At 27.0% G+C, this 20,780-nt stretch overlaps 1 protein-coding gene and 1 non-coding gene across 5 annotated transcripts; one reads left to right on the top strand and one right to left on the bottom strand.

Moving 5' to 3' along the window:
* Positions 1 to 6,217: 6,217 nt before the first annotated feature.
* LOC131179914 (noroxomaritidine/norcraugsodine reductase-like) lies at positions 6,218 to 8,229 on the top strand. 4 transcript variants are annotated; one of them, XM_058147087.1, is made up of 6 exons: positions 6,218 to 6,417; positions 6,500 to 6,707; positions 6,874 to 6,959; positions 7,047 to 7,090; positions 7,195 to 7,304; positions 7,879 to 8,229. In XM_058147087.1, the coding sequence occupies exons 1-6, from the start codon at positions 6,332 to 6,334 to the stop codon at positions 8,071 to 8,073; spliced, it is 729 nt and encodes a 242-aa protein (XP_058003070.1). In that variant the 5' UTR covers positions 6,218 to 6,331; the 3' UTR covers positions 8,074 to 8,229. The 4 variants fall into 4 exon arrangements, with proteins under 4 accessions (XP_058003070.1, XP_058003069.1, XP_058003068.1 ...); XM_058147086.1 differs by having other exon boundaries at positions 6,219 to 6,417; positions 7,189 to 7,304; XM_058147085.1 differs by having other exon boundaries at positions 6,220 to 6,417; positions 6,874 to 7,090.
* Positions 8,230 to 20,444: 12,215 nt separating this feature from the next.
* Positions 20,445 to 20,551, bottom strand: LOC131180350 (small nucleolar RNA R71). The gene has a single exon (XR_009149126.1). It is a non-coding gene; the product is annotated as a small nucleolar RNA R71 (small nucleolar RNA).
* Positions 20,552 to 20,780: the final 229 nt, after the last annotated feature.

Here is a 20,780-nt window from a genome sequence, read left to right as displayed (position 1 = left end):
TTAGAATTTATGGGAATTGTATATTATTACTGTGAATTTAGAAATTAAGTGCTTCTGAAGAGGAATAAATTAGAACAAAAGATAGTTGGTACTAGAAGTATTATATTAAACTAGATTAAATTCTAGAGTATTCAAATTATGATCAATTTCTTTCTTTATTTGTAGATATTATTTTCTTATTATATTATTGCACCACTAAGTAGCAATGCTTAGCGTGATGAATTTGTTTCCTCACACAGTTACTGAAGGTAAAGCCCAACAAATATTAAACAGAGATTTTAGAGTTCTGATCTGCAGAAGTGTCTGAAGTATTCAAGGTTGTCACCTCCTCAGCAATGCATGTAGATAGAGCTCACATTAGTTTAGCTATTTCATATGTAATCAATTTATACATCATGTAAATTATGAGATTATGTAATTATTTTGTAAATTATGTAAATTAATGGAAATATGAGAATTTTGATATGTGAATGGAGCATGAATGATAAAGTATGAAAATGAATGTGAAATTGAATTGTATAGAGAATATTTAAACTAATCAGATTATTATGATTAGTATGGATGAGATTTTTATTTTAAAATATTATTGAAATTTTCAAATAGGTGAATAGTAAAACACGTCAAATGATAATAAAATAGGAGAAACTCCGTTAGTTTCTCCGTCGAAAAATAATTGATATTAAATATAACGAGAATAAAATTTTTAAAGAAATAAAGTAAGATAAATTAGGGTGCTCCGGCACTGAATGTAGCACTCCTTGCTCGGCTACATTGTAGTCGGGTGAGAGGTGTCACAGAATCACACCATTTTTGGAGGAAGAACACTTGCAGAGTGAAGTTTTCCAGGTTCCATTTTCAGAGATCTGAATTTTCTTCTTCTGAGTTCTTTTATTTTTAGTTTTCTTATCATGTTTTCTTGCTTTATTTCATATTTTCTACTTGTAAATACAAGCATGAGTGAGTAGATACTTAAGATTTTAGAGTTAAGTATAATGATTTAAGTTTTATTTGTGGATTTGGACTGGTTTTAGCCAGATTTTAGTATATATAAGTTTTGATTCTTATCTTGTGTGCTTATTTACATACCCACTGTTGGTACCCTTTGGATTTTGTTCTTAATCTTAGATTGAAGGACCGAGAAGTGAAAACTTATGATAGATAATCAAGATCACCTAGTGTTAGAAATAAACTAGTGGGTTAAGAGGAATTTCAAGTTGATTAAAGTGCTTAAAGGGTTTTGGGTAATTAAACATCGCATGAGAATAAGGTTTAGTTTCCTTTAAAATACTCTTTAGTTTGCTTGAAAGAGAAATTAAAGGAAATCAGAATCAACTTCCTTCAAACTTGTATTTTCCTTAATCTTGGTTTTGCCTATCCAAATCCCAATGAAATTTACTTCATAAACCTCAACTCTGGAATCAATTTTTACATTAATTAATTAAATCTTCAATTACTTGCTGAAATTTTAGTAAATTAGTATAGTGCTTAGAATTTTAATTGCTTAATTCATTATAATTTCCTTACTTTCCCAATTTATTTTGCTGCATCTCTTACTTTACTTTTGAAATACACTATCGATAGCCCAAATAATCGTGACTTTTATAGTTTGGTACTCAAACAATAAATCTTTGTGGGACGATATCTTTTTTTTACTACTTAAAGGACCCGTATACTTTCGGAGTACGCAAACAATAAGACATAGATAAGAAAATTCCTAAATGTATCAAACCCTAACCAAACTTATCAAACTTCAAAATTAAGTTCAGTTCATAGCACTAACCTTTGTGTGCTACCTTCAATCAACCTTCAAATACCCTTTAATTCAATCAAACCTCACTTCCCCTTAGTGTCCAACTTCTGGCTAGATTTCTTGCTTGAAATATTAGTGTCTTTTCTTCACTTCAAGGATAGATATGGAGGTTTCTCAAGGTTTCCAATAAAATTGATGAAGGGAGGCAAGTGGTTGGAAGCTTGGTGATGATGCTTTAATAGTGGAAGGAAGGGAAACAAATAAGAGAAAATGGTGAAGAGGTGGATGGCAGCTTATGGAAAGGAGATGAAGATAATTGACTTTAAATTAAGATAATTAAAATGAGGTGTCCACCATTCATATGTCTTTAGTTTTTAATTAGGTCATGCTTAGGTCATCACGATGTCATAAATTTGGATTTTTTATTTCTCTTCTTTTCTTTACACATTTTCATTTAAATTTTCATCAAAATTTTTTCATATTTCAATACATAAATTTCACTTAGCTTAATTGACATTTTGATCAAAAATCAACTCTCCAAGTGAAATGACCAAAATGCCCTTTATCAGGTTATGGTTTGTCTTTATCGATTGGCATTGGTTTCCTTGCATTTCCTTGACATTTTCATTTCCATTAATCCCTTATTTAAGTATTAAATAAATGTCTCATTGGGTTCCTCATGAGTTTGGGGTGGCACCTAAATCCACAGTCGCTTCTTAGTAGCTTTCCAGTGAGGTCATTCATCGCTATCGGCTTATACTCATTTAACCAATTTGCATTTTATTTCTTTCATTTTCCTTTAATTTTACTTGATCTTTGTTCAACCAATTTATGACTCCTCACTCTAGTTTAAGTGTGGTTCCAGACATTCTGACTGTCCGAACAGACGTTAGTCACCGGAACAATAGAATGTACGGAACTACCTAAAATGAGGATGTCATAGTTTGTATATATTAAAATAAATAAATTATATTTTTCTTTTAATCTATATTACTAAAGCATTTAATCAACATATTGTTATTAATCATTGAGCTAACAAGTGCTATTTATTTCTTAAGAAAAAGAAACTCAAAAATTTGATAAAAACGCTTTTATTATTAAACTAGAAATATTTTGATTATTTGAATTTATTAATTATACATATATTAAAAATATTTATTTTTAATTAAATTTATACTTAAAAATATATAAGTACTATAATAAATATAATAAAATTTGTTTATATAATATAATATATTATTAGTTCTTTATTTTAATAAAGTGTTTATATGATGAACTGAAAATTTAAATTATGAATTATAAATTAAGAAAATAATTTGCAAAAAAAAAAAAAAAGAAGAAAACAATATCTCACATCGTTTTTTCAAGAACTTGAGAGGTGATAATTTTCTTATGAAAGGCAATCCTCATCCCTTGACATTTCAAGTTAAAAAGTGGGTTTAAATATGGGGCTTGCTAATTATATTTTATTTTTTAAAATTATATTTATTTATTTTAAATAATATTTTTTTATTTGTAGGAATTTAAATAAATTTCATTTAAATTGTAGTAGTAAATAAATATTATATTATTAAAGATACTAAATGCATTTATATTAATAGTTAATGATATGAAGAAATTAATATGAGTTGCAAGATAATTTATTTTTAGAAAATATTATTAGAGAAAAATTTATTTGATTTTAAAAGTAAATTTGGAAATTTTAGTATAGTATAGATTATTAAAGTCAATTTAATTTGTCTTTTAAAATAGATTTAGAGGCAAATAATATAATTTGCTAAAATGAAAAAGGGACTTTTTTTTTTGTCTCTATAAGTTATTAATATAGACAAATACATTTACCTCTCAAAGTTAAATTAGTGTCAAATATATATTTATTTTCATATTTGTCTCTAATTACATTTAGAGATAGCAGTAAATGGGATAAACAGTTATTTGTCTCTAAAAATATATAGAGACAAATAAATAGCTTTTGAGTAAAAATTTTTAATCTCAATATAATAATTTTAGTGTAATATGTTGATAAATATTGGTTTTAATTATTTTGCTGACTATTTTTTAAAATTGTTTTCTTGATTAAATTGATTATTTTAATACGAGAGATTGTGATTTAATTGATAATATTTTTTTAATTATTTGGTTGATTATTTTTAATATTGTTTTGTTGATTAATTTGGATTATCTTTGATAATTTTTTTGAGATATTGATTTTGCCAAAAAGTATTTTAATTTTTGTTATATTTATTAGAAAAAAAAAATTGTTGATGGATGTTGAAAAAGTGATTTTAATTAGTTTTTACCATTTTTTAGACAAAAGTGGTTGGTTGATGTTGCAAAAGATTATTTTGATTATTTTAATGTCGTGATTAATATTGTTTTTTATTATTTTGTTGACTAATTTTAATATTGTTTTGCTGATTATTTATGAAATAAAAATTGTTTTTCAGCTATAGAAGAAAAGAAGCGGAACAAGAACAATGAGAGTGCTGGTAACAATAAAGTAAGGATTGTTAATTTAAATTTTTTTTTAATCTTTTTGATGTTGTGTTATTTACTTTTCACATGTGGGATACAATTTCCTGAGAATTCAGGAAAAGAAGAATTCAATGGAGCTAAGATTTTTTTTTTTAATAAGTAAACATATTTTACTTGAGAAAAATTATTATTTAATTCTTATATTTCAACGAAATTAATTACTCAGTTCATATATTTTAAAAATTATATTATTTAGTTTCTATAATTTACTTCTATTAAATTATTTAATCTCACCATCAAATTTTTCATTATTCATTCTATTTAAGCTACTGTTTAGTTCATTTATTTTAAAAAAACTTATTAGTTGATCTCTATATTTTAAAAATTACTACTATTTAGTCCTTATATTTTATTGAAACTAATTAGTTAGTATATGTATTTTAAAAATATATTATTGAATAAAAATAAAAATTTTGGTATGTAGAGACTAATTTGAATTTACCTTTTTATTTTTATTTTTAATTCATTTGACATCAATTTTTTTTTCTCTATTAAAAAATGATTTTTTTTGATTTTTTAGAAATCTAAGCAAACTTGTTAACTTTTTTGTGGAGACAGCTTATACCGTTTTCATTAACAAATAAAAATAAAGGGAAAATAAGGAGGAGAATTATGTAAATATAGAGGAGGAAAAACATGGAGAGAAATAAGAAAAGATAAAAAAATAAATAAAGAGAAAAGAATTAGGATATTTTTTATATAAAAAATAATATATGATTAAATAGTTAAAAGAGTTAAATTATAAAGATTAATTAATATATTTTTTCTAAAACATATAAATTAATTAATTAATTTTATTAAAATAGAGAAATTAAACAGTAGTTTGATCAGTATTAACTAGTAAAATAATTAATAAAAGAATAAAATAATTTAATAAAAATAAAATATATAAACTAAATAATCTTTTTTTTAAAATATAAAAATTAAATAATTAATTTTATTAAAATATAAAGACAAACAAATAGTTTACCTTTATTTAAATAAAAAGAGACGTTCACAACATCTAGACCACAAAAACTAGCAATTGAAGGAGAAGAATAACTCCCCTCAGCCAATAACGGATTTTTTTTTATTTATTAAATTCATAATTTTCACGTTAGAATTGAAAGTAATATTTAAATAAAATATTCTTAATAATATGATTTTATAATATAAATTTCTAATTTTATTGATAAAATTCACTTAAATTAATTTAAGAAGAGTAATTTAATATTTAATATTAAGGAATTTTTTACAAAGTCAACGACGACAGAGAATTTCAAACGATGGAGAGATGGTTTAATGGTCATTGTAAGAAGAATTGACAAGTAATATAATCTATATGTCATTACTGTTGACAATTATTTTGTTTAATTGCATTGCTCAATTTCAATATTATTTATTGCCATTTTATTTTCGGATTTTCAATATTACTTACGGCCAATTTTCACAATTTTAAAAATATGTACTTGAAAATTTTTAAAAAAATAAAATTCAAATATATAGGCAAAAAATTTTGTTGTAAAATTAATTAGCGACAAGAAATTTAAAAACAGAAATATTTTGCTTTTCTATTATTAAATAAAATTAGCAATAAAATTCTTTATTTTAGAAATGAAAACTTCCGTTCCTAAATTATTTTATTTTTTTAGTGATTCCCTTCAAGTGTGGTTAATATTTTAAAGGCCACATTTCATACCAACTTTAGTGAGATTTTAAAAATTAATTTGACAGTTAAATTTAATATATTTTACTTATAAATACTCTAAAATAATAAAATAATTTTTATAAATTATTTTTTAATAATATTTGAAATCAAGCCTAATTGAAAAAGAAAAAAAGAAAATTCACATACTTAACAAAGCTTTCTGACTCAGTCATATACACCTTCGTAGCAAGTAGCAAGAATTTTCCAAGAAACAAAATATAAATAGCTAATCCATGACACCTTATTACCAATATCTAAAAGTACATTTTCGATAAAACGGTATACTATCTTCAATCAAGGTATCTGTTATTTACTGCGTTAAGGGCAAAGACACGCACACACCCACTCAGAGAACGATCATGGCGGATATACTCAATTTTAAGGAAAAGAGATGGTCCCTCAAGGGAATGACAGCTCTGGTTACTGGAGGCTCCAGAGGCCTTGGGTGATTTACCCTTTTATTTTTTTTCTTTTCTTTTACTTAAGGTTTCTTCTTTTACTAATAATCAGTGGCTTTATGTGTTTAGGCATGCTATAGTAGAAGAATTAGCAGGATTTGAGGTTGCAGTGCACACATGTTCACGCAACCAAACGGAGCTTGATCAGTGTTTGCAAGAATGGAAAAACAAAGGTTTCAAAGTAACTGGGTCTGTATGCGACGTGTCTCATCGAGACCAAAAGGAAAAACTCATGGAAACTGTCTCCTCCATCTTTCATGGAAAGCTCAACATTCTTGTAAGCTTAAGTAAATCTACCTTTAAATCTTATAGAAATTAAAGAGTCTAGAATTTATCAATGGAAGAACATAAATTACCAGAAGCTTTTATTTTCATTTTTTTTAAATTGCTTTTGATTCATAAACTTGAGAGAGAGTTTAAAAGCTAGAATTCTGGTTTTATAGGTGAATAACGCTGCAAAAGGGATGCCCAAAGCTGCTGTAGAGTATACTGCTGAAGACATCTCCAGGATAATGAGCACCAATTTTGAGTCAGTTTTTCATTTTTGTCAACTTTCATATCCTCTCTTTAAGGCATCTGGATATGGAAGGATTGTAAATATTTCCTCCAATTCCAGCGTGGTGGCTATCCCTTCTGTCTCTGCCTATGAAGCCTCTAAAGGTTTTTTTTTTTAAATTTAATTTAATTTTTTTTTTCATTGGAGACTAAACTACTGATGAGAATTTACCTAAAGAAGTCAAATAATTTACTTTACTTAGGTGCAGTAAATCAAATCACAAAGAACTTGGCATGTGAGTGGGCTAAGGACAACATTCTCGTTAATGCAATTTCTCCAGGGCTAATCAGAACTTCTCTCATTGAATCTGGAAAGCAGGTTTAGAAACTGCACTTTGATTTTAATAATTTCCTTCGCATGTACAATTTCCTATTTCAATTGCTTTTGGTTAAACTATCTCATGTACAATTTCCTATTTCAATTGCTTTTGGTTAAACTATCTTTCTTCTATGCCATATGGAACATGCGATAGAGAAGAATAAAAATGCCCAGAAAAAAATGTCTATTTATTATACTCCAATTCACAAGAAATTTTAGAATACAACTATTGTATGTATAACAGTGGCATTATAAATATTGATTATATGGTGATTTTTATGTGAGTTTTATCATAATCAATTATTAAATCTATTTGACATATATATATATATATATATATATATATAACGATTACATGTAATTATTTCACGCCCTATTAAGTAGCAAAATGTCTTACCAAATTGTTTTAATTAATATATTATCATGCTAGGGTGAAAAATGATCTTTCTTCCTTATTCTAACCATTGAATAATTAATAATTAGTATCTAAGCCTAATCATCATCATTATCATGTTATTATTATTGTTAGTGTTATGTAGAGCTCCAACTTAGATCTTGATTCCACTTTTTGCAGGATTATCCTGAAATTGCAAAATTTTTTAATAGATATATAAGTCAAACTCCAATTTCTCGGATTGGAGAGCCCTATGAGATTGCATCAATGGTGGCATTCCTTTGCTTTCCTACTGCTTCATTTATCACTGGTCAGGTCATTGTTGTTGATGGAGGATTCACCATCAATGGTTTCTGCCAGCCAAACAATAACTAAACCTCTATTTTCTATTCAAGATCTACCTATAAAGATATATAAATAAGGTTTAAGGTACATGAGAAACCAAGATTATTTACAAATGTCTTCATTTTGCTGTCGCTGTTGTTGATTTCTTTGTTGTAATAAACAAAAGCCCTTGTCGGATGATATGTTTTTTTAACAAAAGGCATTCTAGATTAATGAAATTTTATGTTTAGTATCCTATGTATTGAGTGTAAAATTCAAGATTTGGAAATTAATAACCCAATTTTAATAGAATTAATCTCAAGCTAGCATAATCTCGCACACTTCATATAAATTTATATATATGTCAAATATTAATTTTTAAATGCATTTCATAAGATTCTCTAAAATTCATAATTTCAACAAATTCATGAATCCTTGCACGTAATGTGTTTGTTTGATGGTAAATTTAATTGAGATATTTGAAATTTTTTATATTCATTTTGATGTCGTTTTAAATTTGACACGATATTATTAGATAATTTTATTTTTATAAAAATATATTAATGATTTATTAAATCACTTTTTATCTCATTTAATTATTTATTATATAAATATTTATTATATTTAGTAAAGATAAAGGGTAAAATAAAAAAATTTAATAATTTTTAATTTTTTAAATATGATATATATATATATATATATATATATATATATATATATATATATATATATATATATATGGCTAACTAATTTCTATATGTAATTTACTTATTATTATTATTATTATTATTTTAAATATATATATATATATATATATTTAAAATAATAATAATAATAATAATAATAATAAGTAAATTACATATAGAAATTAGTTAGCCACAAAAAGAAATGTGAACGTAAGAAGAATTAAAACGTGTAGGACAGGACAAGGGGTGGAGACGGCAATCATCAGTGTTTCACATAAACGCTTTGAGATAAGAAGTGATAAGAATCTAAATTGTGGACGGGCGCCAGCCTAACTTTATCCCTGTAGCTCAAAGGAGAACCGCACAATATTCCATTTCGATTTATTTGATTAAAAAATCATTTATAATTATTTTAATTTATACAAAATCAATCAAATTTAAACAATTCGTATATTAATGATTATTTTGACATTGTGTACGAACCGACGTAAATTTAATTTGTTTAAATTTATTTGATTCAAATTTTGATACGAAGATTAAATTAATAAAAATTAATTTATCTAAAACAATTAAAATTTTGATTCAACACTCTAATAGATTCGATTATATTTTAGCATAATCATATAGCTTCAATTTGTCATCCCAAGACATTTAATTAGGAATGGTAATAGGTCGAGTTTTTATAAATATTTGATTTAATTGAATTTTAATAAAATAAAATTTAAATAAAATATAATTAAGTTTGAGTTTAAAAAATAATATTCGTAAAGGATTTATGTCAGATTTAAATTATATATATTAGATCTCTGTTTCCTAAATTCGTTTATATAAATATTTAATTAAAAATAATATATATATATATTTTTTATAATAATATATATAAATTTTAAATTTTTATTTTAAATAAAATAAAATTTAAATATTTTATTAATTTTAGAAATAAATTATTAATAAAAAATAAATTTAAATATAATTATTTTCCAAATGATGATGTTCGTAAGTGAAAGAAGATTTCATTGAAGTCATGAATAATTGAAGGACCAACTAATTTAAATTGAAAGCAAATACTGACGAAAGTACCACAATGAATTTTTCAAATCAGCACTGCCGTTTAAAATGGTCCATCTTTACGTTGTTGCTTTCAATTTAAGTGGTTGATTGGACACCTCTAAAATTGAGAGGACATTAATTTTTCGGCATCTAAGAGAGTATTTGAGGTCAAATTTGTTGGACTTAATTGTGAATGGGTAACGATTATCTTTATCTTTGTCAGTGTCATTTTGATTACCTCAATAAAAAGGAAGTTTTATTTTGTTAAATACATAAAATATCATTAATAGGGTATATTAGTTTTAATTTTTATAAATTTTAGCATAGGCTGACGGTCCACATTAATTTAGTTACGTGTGGCTACGACATTAATTTATCAATAATGGTGCTAATTACTGACTACAAGTGCTCATTACATGATACATAGTTTGATTAAAAAAAAATTTCTTCATATATTATAATGCAAAATCGTAAAATATTTTTTTTTAACACCACCAAATATATAAGATACCTCTAATACAATTAAATATTCATCATATAATTCTTATTGATACAAATTTTAAAAAAAAAAATTAATATTCATTAGAATTGTGTTCATTTAGGTTGTAAAAATAAATTCAATACGATGTATAAAATTATTTTGCTAATGCCATTTGTCATAATGAAATAATTAAAATTTTAATTAATTAAAATTATTTTTTAAATTATAAAGTTGAATTTTTAATTGAAATCTATCAAATAAAAAGAGAGAGGGAGAGAAAAAAAAAATCCCATTATTTATTTGTTATTTCCAAGCGTCACGGTCGTTGTTGGTCACTCAATCAACCATTAAGATGGTCAGAAATCAAATTCCACTTTTAGGGTGCTCCACCCAAAATGAACGAAATTTAAGGAATGGATTATCCATAGAGAAAATTACAATTTAATTTTTATATTTTTAATGAAATTAATTATTTAAATTTTATATTTTAAAAGATATATTATTTAATTTTTATATTTTATTTTGATTAAATTATTTAATTTTTTTATTAATTTTCTATTAGTTAATATTAATTAAACTATTATTTAGTCTTTTAATTTTAATAAATTTAATTCATTAGTACTTATATTTTGATAAATATATTAATTAGTTTATATAATTTAATTTCTTTTACTAATTTTAAAATTATTTTTAATACTTAAATTATCATAATCTTCTCTCCTTATTTGTGCATTACTCTCCCTTATTTCTCTCTTCCTATATTTTTTCTCCTCTTCATTCACTCTATTCTCCCCCTTTATTGTCTCTGTTTTTCATTATTTGATAAAAAATGATAAAAGTTGTCTACATAAAAAAGGTTCATCAATTCCCATAGATCTCTAAATATTTAAGAAAATTTATTTCTTAGTATCGAAAGCACAAAATGATATCTAAGAAATTAAATAAAATTACTTGAATAATTAAAAAATATATAAATTTAAATTTAGTCTCTGCATAGCAAACTTTTCATTTTTATCTAAAATTATGTTTTTCGAAATATAGTATTTTTTAAGATTAAGAGACCAACTAATTAATTGAAATTAAATAGTAATATTTTTCAAAATACAATAATCAACTAATTCGTTTCATTAAAATAGAATGATTAAATAATAGTATTTTTTAAAATATAAAAATCAACTAATTATTTTCTCAAAAATAGATGAGCTAAATAATAATTTGATTGTATTGATTAACAAAAAAAACTTGACAGATAACTAAATAGTTTAACAAAAATAAAATATAATAATTAAATAATATATTTTTTAAAATACAAAAAATTAAATAATTAATTTTATTAAAATATATATACTAAATGGTAATTTTCCCTCAACTATAACTACACCCCATAGAGAAGCAATATTGAAGTCATTCTAATATTAAAATATTCCATTTTTTTTTATAAAAATAGGTATATTTTATTTTGTCTAAAAAATATTTAATATAGTTAAAATAATAAATTTTTTTTTAATATATTCTCTATTCATATTACTCTTTTAAAAGTTAAATGATATGCATTGCTAAATTATTCTTAAAAGAAATAAATTTAACTCTTTCAATTTATATTAAATAGACATATATTTAAATTAATAAATAAATTATTATTCTAAATAAATAGAGACTTATAATTTGGAATGGATAAGAAAAGAAAATGAACCTATATATAGTGAGATGGATAGAATATTTAAATAAAAATGAAGTCATCTAAGAATAGCATAATTTTAGGTAGCATTCGATTAAATGCTAAAATAATTTTTCTTTTTTTAAAAATAAAAATAAAAATATTTATTATAAATTAAAATTTAACTTTTAGAAGTGAATTGTTTTAAAATAACAAATAGTTTATTACAATATGGAAAACCATAAAATTTTATTTTTTTATATTTTATTTATTTATTTTTAAACAATAAAAAATATAAACAAAAACAAAATTAATACCAAAAACACCTCTGCAAAAGGAAAACCTAAAAGAAAAGGTTGAAAAAATGTTTATCTCATTTCTACTTTTAGACAAACATGGGCTTTTTTTACCAAAAATTGCATTATTTAAGCACACCACAAATTTAAAATAACTAAACTGTAGATTTAATTCTCAAACTTATATTGAAATAATTAAAAATAATAATCAAAATTATTTTCTTCTGAATTTCTCAATCAACAATGCAATCACATTTTTCATTATATATATAAAAAAAAAAAAACTAACCAACTCAGCATAAAAATCAAACAAAAATAACTCAAAACTATACCAAATTACTCAAAAACTAAAAGCAAAACTTATAACCCAAAAATAAATAAATAAAGGCACCCCCAAGCCTAAACATCGCATAGTCCTCAATGTCAACAATTTTTCACATACTTCCATTGAGTGACATGAATCAATTTCTCATTCAATCAAACATATGACTAACAACCTATTTATGCCCTTCGTCTATATAGCAAAATTTTAACGCACACAATCACACCCATGTTACGACACTTTAATTCGACGTTCTAATAATGCATGCATTCAACACGACACATTTTCATTCAATAAAATTCAGCAGTAACAGCTCAAAATCAATCACTACTTCACCATTATCATATCATAATAAAGTTTAAGGCCGCTCCCCTTTTGTAGCTTGTCCTTAATTCAAAGAAATTAACATTTAAACTAAGATTAAAATTAAACTAAAATTAACTTTGATTGAAAAATATAAAACAAACACAAGGAAAATAAATCTAGACCAAATTAAAAATAAATTATAGATTTTGATTTCACTTGACCCGTTATATAACTTTAATCAATTTTGTCATATAATTAATTTAACAATCCTAGCAAGAGTAATGACACAAATGTGTTTAATAATCCTTCCCAGGCATCACAAAACCTTTTAATTAACAAAAATAACCCAAATTTCCCAATAAGAGGAATTTAGTTAACCAAAGCATTAAAAACTCAAGTTATCAAAAATACCTATGGCATTTAGCCTTAGATTCCACTCTTAGCTAAAAATCTATGTTAATGGTTATTCAAACAAGATTCACAACAAACTTTCCGATCAAACCATGAATAAAAGATCATTCAAGCATTCTTTCAAACACGCAAAAGCATTAAAAGCAAAAACAACCATTAATTGCTAAAATAGAGAAAATGTATCAAAATTGATAAATCACTTAGTTCAAGTTACATAAAAATCTCTAATTAAAATATTTAGCCACTCACACTTTTAAAAACAAAACCAAAATCTATAAAGTTAAAACCAAACATCAAATACTAAATGGGTTTCTAACAAAAGTTAAAGAAAAAATAAGAAAAGTAAGGAAGACTCTATTGAAGCTTGATGCAGAAATTTCTCTTCCAAACCTTGATCCCTCCTCCAAAAAATGGTTCTCGAGAGTGTTTGGGAGGTTAGTGATTAAGAATGGGTGAGAATCGAAGCTCTCAAATGCAGGGAAACTGTTCTCGTGCCTCTCCCCCTTTTGGTCCACTTGTCAGGGTCATTTAAGGGAGCAAACTGACTTTAGGAAATCTCACCCAGGCCATGCGCGTAGCTTTTTTTCATGCCCTGGGTTTGAGATTGCATCTGGAGTCTTTCTTCCTTAATTCTTTAATTTTTCTCCAAGACATGCGCAAGTTTCACGCCCTGATGTGAAATTCACTCTTTACGCGCGGCTAGGGCACGAAAGTCTCATCCCAAACACTTCCAAATGACTCAAATTACATTCCTTTTCCTCAATCGAGCAATCTAGGAGAATTCTTTTACCTAAATCAACACAAAACTCTAAAATTAGACTCAAACAACAAAATTAACATAACTACTATCAAAAGATAAAAACTAATCATAAAATATATCGAATGGCTGTAAAACTTACAAAATTAACCAGATTAAAAACTATATTTACACAACATATCATCCAACTGCTTAATTTTTTTTTTTCACTCTCTCACTTGCAATCACGCCCACAGAGTGCAATTATTGTCCAACTAATAATGTGATATAAAAAATATTAATAATTACAGAGGATAAAAAAATTAAAAATACAAATATTATTTATAAGTAAAAGTTTATTAATATTATCATAGAAAATTAAGAAAATTATTATAGTGAATGAATAATATTAAATATTTTATAAAAACCTGAGATTAACTATTATAAACTAATGATGAAAATTTTATATTATAAAATATTGAAACTATATTTGTAACACCTCTAATTTTCAAATAATTATTTTATATGTAAATATAAATATTTTAGTCTAATATCTGGTGTTGTGGGCTTTGCGTAGGTACTTTTGTTTCGTGTCAATTCAATCGTCACCCAGATTTACAATTTCAAGCCGAGAGAAGCTGCTGTAATCACTTCGGAACCGGGTCAAAATTATAGGCAACTCCACCATTTTCAGATGTCCCGGATGCATTCCAAGTGTCAAACTCGAACTTTGAGTTTCTTCAATTTTATAGTACTGAGTTTAGAATAAAACTACATAAAATATTCGTGGGTAGCTAGAAAATCATAATTCCTTTTGCGTTAGCTCTATAATTTTGCTAAGGACCGTATGACAAAATTTTAGAATTTTTAGAGTTAGCTAGAATGACTTTTGCAAAATATCCATTTTAAACTTTATAATTAAATTTTTAGATTATGCAAGATTTGCCTGAGTTGGAGGGCTCAGGAGAGGCCATATGTTATTGATGAGTTGTGATTGTGGGAAATTTAGAAATTAGAAATGTTATTTGAACCTTTTTGCTGGAAGGGTAGGTCCTAGGTATAGGGAAAAATCTGTCGAATTTTTGGCAAAACCTTAGAAATGTCTTTTGATTCTCTGCAGCTTTGTTTCAAGTTGTTTATTAATAAATTTTAATATATTATTTAGGTGAGTCGGGACAGCCTTCTTTCTCCGCCCAACCATCACAATAGCTTGTAAAAGTGTTGTGAGTAGATATTTATTTTACTTATAATTTCAATATTATTATATTTTTGGCATGCTCATGCATCACATATACTTATATTTATGTAGTTAAATATTAGGCACGCCCTGTTTTGCATTTATACTTCATGATATTACTTTGTTGCTGTGTTTTGATAATCTGGAGCTGTGTGTGTGAGTTGGTGTGTATGTGGAGTATATGAATATGGGTAGGACAGGTAGACGCAGCTGGAGCTTGACTCGCTGGGACCCGATCCTTATTATGGATAAGTCGGGGTAGGCACGACTTTGAGTTGATCTCGCTGGCCCCCGCTTATAGATTATTAAGTGAAAGTCCGACTCGAGTTGATCTCGCTAGCAGGCCTTGGATTAAGAGAGCTGGGTAGGGGGATCAGCTTCCCATATATGTATTACTATTATTAGTGATGTATTCATTTGGATCTATCATATACGTATTAACTGGAATTGTAAGCATGATATATGAGTATGCATGGATGATCATTGAGTTGAGTGAGGAAGCTGAGCTCCCATTTGAATTAGTATTGTTATGAGTACGTGGAGGGTGAGCTGAGCTCCCCAAATTATTATATATATTATGCTTACAGGTTGGGTGAGTCAAAAACTCCCCATTGGATGATCCATGTTATGGCGGGACTCTGTCCGATTGATTTCTTTAAATTGGGCTCAATATGAGCCTTAGGATTGGGTTAAGAAATAGTTAGGCTTACTACGAGCCTCGAGGGCTTTAGGCTAGCCCAGGTCCTAATGCTGGTCCGGCCTGTGGGATCAGGTCATGACAATATTTAAAATATTTATTACTTTATTTATTTTAATTATTTAATTCCATATTTATAAGTGTTAATTTAATTTTTATAAATCATTTTTTTTATTTTTATTAAATTATTTCAACAATTAGTTGTTAATATCTTTTTTGCATTCATTTATATTAAATGCAAATCCAAATAACAATTATCATTGTTTAATATTTTACTAAATTAATAAATACTACATAGTAACAATCTTCAATTATTTATAAAATATCTAATATTATTCATTCACTATAATAATTTTATTAATTTGTTATGATGATATTAATAAACTTTTATTTATAAATAATATTTGTTTTTTTAAAATTTTTTATGCTTTGCAATTATTAACATTTTTTAGGGGAAATTACAAAAAAAAGGTATCCTATTGTTTCATCCAATTTTTAATTCAGGGTCAGTTCAATTTGTAACAAAATGGTACCCTAAGATTTCACACCGTTAGCAAATGATGACTTTTAGTCTTCTCCCCGTCAAAAACTATTGATGTGAAATAGAAAGGTGAAGACATGAAAGAGAAATTTGCTGACATGGAATAAAAAAAATGTGGAAATTACAAAAAAGTATATTGTGGTTTTGCTCATTTTCATTTAGGATCTAAGGTTTATTTTGTAATAAAGCGGTACCTTGTGATAACGTTTTATTAGCAAACACAGTATTTTGTTTGACGCTGTCAATTTTCATTGATGTGGCATTAAAATAATATTTTAAATTATTTTTAATAATAAAAAAATAATTCACACACCGCTAAAATATTTCATACAAGAAATAGATTTTATTCACTTTGGGCATAGTAATTTCAAAAGTGAGATATGTTGATGTGGAGCTTTACATAAAGACTCTAACTTTTGAAATCACTATTAATAAATTTCTGAATTTGGAGTTTGCACCTTTACATTTAGAATCACTATCAAGGATTGCTAATATAGTATAAACTTCCAAATAAGTTATTGGATTAGTATTACTGAGAATTTATGTAGGAACAAGAGTTCTATCGTTGGAGCTGCTAGATTGAACCGGTGCTCTTAACTAGTTAGCATCTGTTCCTCTCTTCTATGAGGTAGTCGATACCTTTTTTCACTTTGGGTGCAGCTTCCATCAACACTACCTTGAGAAGTTCATGCATAAAATACTAGACACCATGTCAATTTCTTTTGGCCTAAAGACTTGGCTATCATAAAATTCTAGAACTAGCAAATTGAGCTTTTTCAAAGAGAACATGCATAAACTTTTTCAAGTTATTTTGAAAGTGAAATATATCATATTTCGAATATTTTTGGGAGTTAAATAATTTACTTGGTTTGCTATTGGTACAAAATCCTAGGGTACCACTTTGTCATAAAATGAACTACTAGCCCTGAATTGAAAATGAGCAAAACTATATGGTACTTTTTTATAATTTTTGCTTTTTTTTTTTATTTCATGTTAGCACCTTTCTAATCCATGTCAGCATCTTTTAATGGAGAGAAAACGAAAAGTCATCATTTGCCAGTGGTGAAACACGAGGGTATCATTTTATCACAAAGTAAACCATAAATCTTGAAGTGAAAATGAGATGAACCATAGGTGTTTTTTTATAATTTTTCGTACTTTTATATCACATTATTAGTTGGTCAATAATTATACTGTGTGAGTGTAAGTGCAGGGGGAATTGCAGTGTGATTGTGAGTGTAAGTGTGGGAGTGTGAGTGTAAGTGCAATAGTAAGATTAAAAAAAAAAAAAATTATTAAAGCAACCGGATACCACTTGGAGTAGCGTCCAACTGGACTCTAGTAGCTGGCACTATTCTAAGTAACATCCAACAATTTTTTTTTTTATACATTTAAAAATTCTTTCTTTTAAATTATTTTTACATAATGGAACACTACTTATGCTAGTTTCCTTCTTCCTCTCTCCTTCAACTCAACACATATCACCCCTTTTAATAAAAAAGCTCAAATTATGTTAATTTTTTTGGATGCAACCTTAAAAAAAAAAAAAGAAAAAAAAAAGCCAAACTTTTCTTTCCACGCCAAAGTATTCACCCCCTCCGTTTAGCTGTTGAAGATTTCAAATCAAGTTGCTAAGTTGCAAATACTGATGCATAAATTTTGCATAATCATTTAGGTTTAATTTCATAGCTATTTTATTTGATTATTAGTTACTTTTAGCTAATTTCATTAGTTATTTAGTTAGTTTTTCATAATTGTTCAATTTTGGATTAATTTGTAATTTTTACTTTGTTTTGTAGGAAAAATGGTGTTTTTGAAGGACTAAAAAGAAATTTTGCCATTGAGGAGTGATCTCTGCAGCCAAAGATGTCAAAAAAACAAGTCTCAAAGTTGAAATATGCATTGGCCAAATTGCACATAACTTGCCGCATAAGCTATGCAGATCTGCATAAGGAGAAGAAACACTATTCCAACACCTACCGAATTGTGCATAAGGAGAGTGCATAGCTTATGCAGATTCACACCTCCCTTATGCAATCTCACGGAATTGTGCATAACCTATGCGCCTAGTCATGCAGTTTCGCATAAGTGAACCAGAAACCAGCCGAAAACTACATAAGGGACTGCATGACTTATGCAGTCCACTTATGCAGTCCCACAAAGACTTCATTAATGAGCTGGCAGAAGATTCCCTCAGAAAATCCCTCCTCGAACACACCATTTTAGGGCTCCATGTCAGAAAATGATATAAATAGCCCCATTTCCCATTTTAGAAAAGGAGGAGGAAAGAAAGGAAGAGGAGAAAAAGGAGCAGGAGCAGCTGAAGAGTCACAATCAATTTCCAAACCATTTCCAACCAGATTTGGAGATTTCTTTCTTTTCTTACATTTTTCCTACATTTCTAGTGTTGAGCTTCTTATTTCTTAGCTTAGATTAAAGCTTTATTTCCATATAAACTCAGAATATCTTGTAAACATTATGGATAGTGAGCAGTTTTATTTTGATTCTGGAGTAAGGGATGTAATATTTGAGATATTTTGTGGATTTTGATTGGGTAATCCATATTTTGTGGTCTTAATGAGTTTTATTCATTTCTTGTGTGCTTAATGACATGCTTAGTGTAGGATCCCATTAAGTAATGTTCTTAATCCATGGTTGAGGCACCGAAAGGAGAAGGCCTTGTGATAGATAATCAAGAAATTGGACTTAATTAACTTAGATCTAGAAATAGACTAAGGATTAAGAGGATTCACAAATTAATTAAAAGAACCTAATGGGTCTTAATTAACTCTAACTCCACGAAAGTAGGATTAGATTGATTAAGGCACTTTTTGTCTCACTCGAAAGGGTATTCAAAGGATTTAAGAATTAATCTCCTTAAAACCTGTAAGTTCCACAAGATTGGATAACCAATTTAAAATCCCAAAATAGCTTGAATATGAAATCCCGAACTCCGGAATCGCCTTTTTATCATTGTTAATTTCTAATCAAATTTAATTGCTTGTCATTTTAAATTTTGCCATATTTCAACTTGCTTATTTCAAATTGATGCAATTTTAGTTTAATTAATACATGATTGAATAGATTATTGATTTTGCACATATAAATTTCATACTCCAATACCCATCAATTTATTATTTTAATTTCAAAAATAGTTTAATTTAGTCAACTTTTTATATCAAAAATTCAATCATTAACACAACTCCTCGTGGGAACGATATCTTTTCTATATTACTTGTACGACCCGTGCACTTGCGGTTGGGCCACATTAAGTTTTTGGTGCCGTTGCTGGGGAGTTATTTGTTTAAGATTGAATTCTTGATTATTTTAGTTGTTTATAGTTTTATTTTTGTTATCTTTTCATTTTGTGTTTGTTTGTTCTTTTTCAGGTACTTTTAATCTTTTATGAGAAGAGCTAGAAGCACAAGTGACACATCCTTATTATTTAATCCTGAAATTGAGAAATTTTGTAAAGCCAACAAGAAAGAAACCAGAAGAAGAAAAGAAGCATTGAGAGAAACTGAATTAGAAGCAGACATGGCTGATGAAAGAATTAGAATTGGTGGTAATGCTGGAAATGATCGAAACAATGAAAATGCAGCCCAGGGTGAAGAGGTTGTAAATGCTAATGTACCTAGGGGAAGTATGATGGATCATGCTTTTCCTCGTTTTGATGACTTGAGAGAGAGTATAGCAAGACCAAGAATTGATGCAAATAGTTACAAGATGGATTTTGGAGTTCTTCAAATGATTCAAAATTCTCAATTTGGGGGACATCCTTCTGAAAATCCACACACACATCTAAAGAAGTTTGCTATGATTTGTGATATGCAAAAACAACCTGGAGTGTCTGATGATGCAGCAAGATTGAAGCTATTCCCATTCTCTTTGAAGGATAGAGCATTGGATTGGCTTGATTCTTTACCTCACAACTCCATTACAAATTGGGAGCAACTCACTGATGCATTTCTTGAACAATATTTTCCACCTGGAAAAACTCAAGAATTGAGGAATCAAATGACAGCTTTCAGACCAAGAGAAGATGAAACTCTTTATGAGTCATGGATGAGATGGAAGGAATTAGAGAGACAATGCCCACATCATGCCATTCCAAAATGGATGATAAACCAGAATTTTTACACAAATGTCACTCCTGCAATTAGAGGGATTATTGATGCTCAAACAGGAGGAGAATTTATTATGAAGCATGAAGATGAAGCTTATGAGCTATTGGAGAAAATTGCAAAGAATACTCATCTTTGGAGTAGTCCAAGAGGACCAGCTCCAACTCAAAAGAGGCAAGCTGCTGGAATGTATGATCTTGATCCGTTCAACATG

The sequence above is a fragment of the Hevea brasiliensis genome, chromosome 5 (genome assembly GCF_030052815.1).
Source record: "Hevea brasiliensis isolate MT/VB/25A 57/8 chromosome 5, ASM3005281v1, whole genome shotgun sequence".
NCBI lineage: Eukaryota > Viridiplantae > Streptophyta > Magnoliopsida > Malpighiales > Euphorbiaceae > Hevea > Hevea brasiliensis.
The sequence above is the reverse complement of the archived record's forward strand: the minus strand, read 5'-3'. Positions and strand labels throughout refer to the sequence as shown.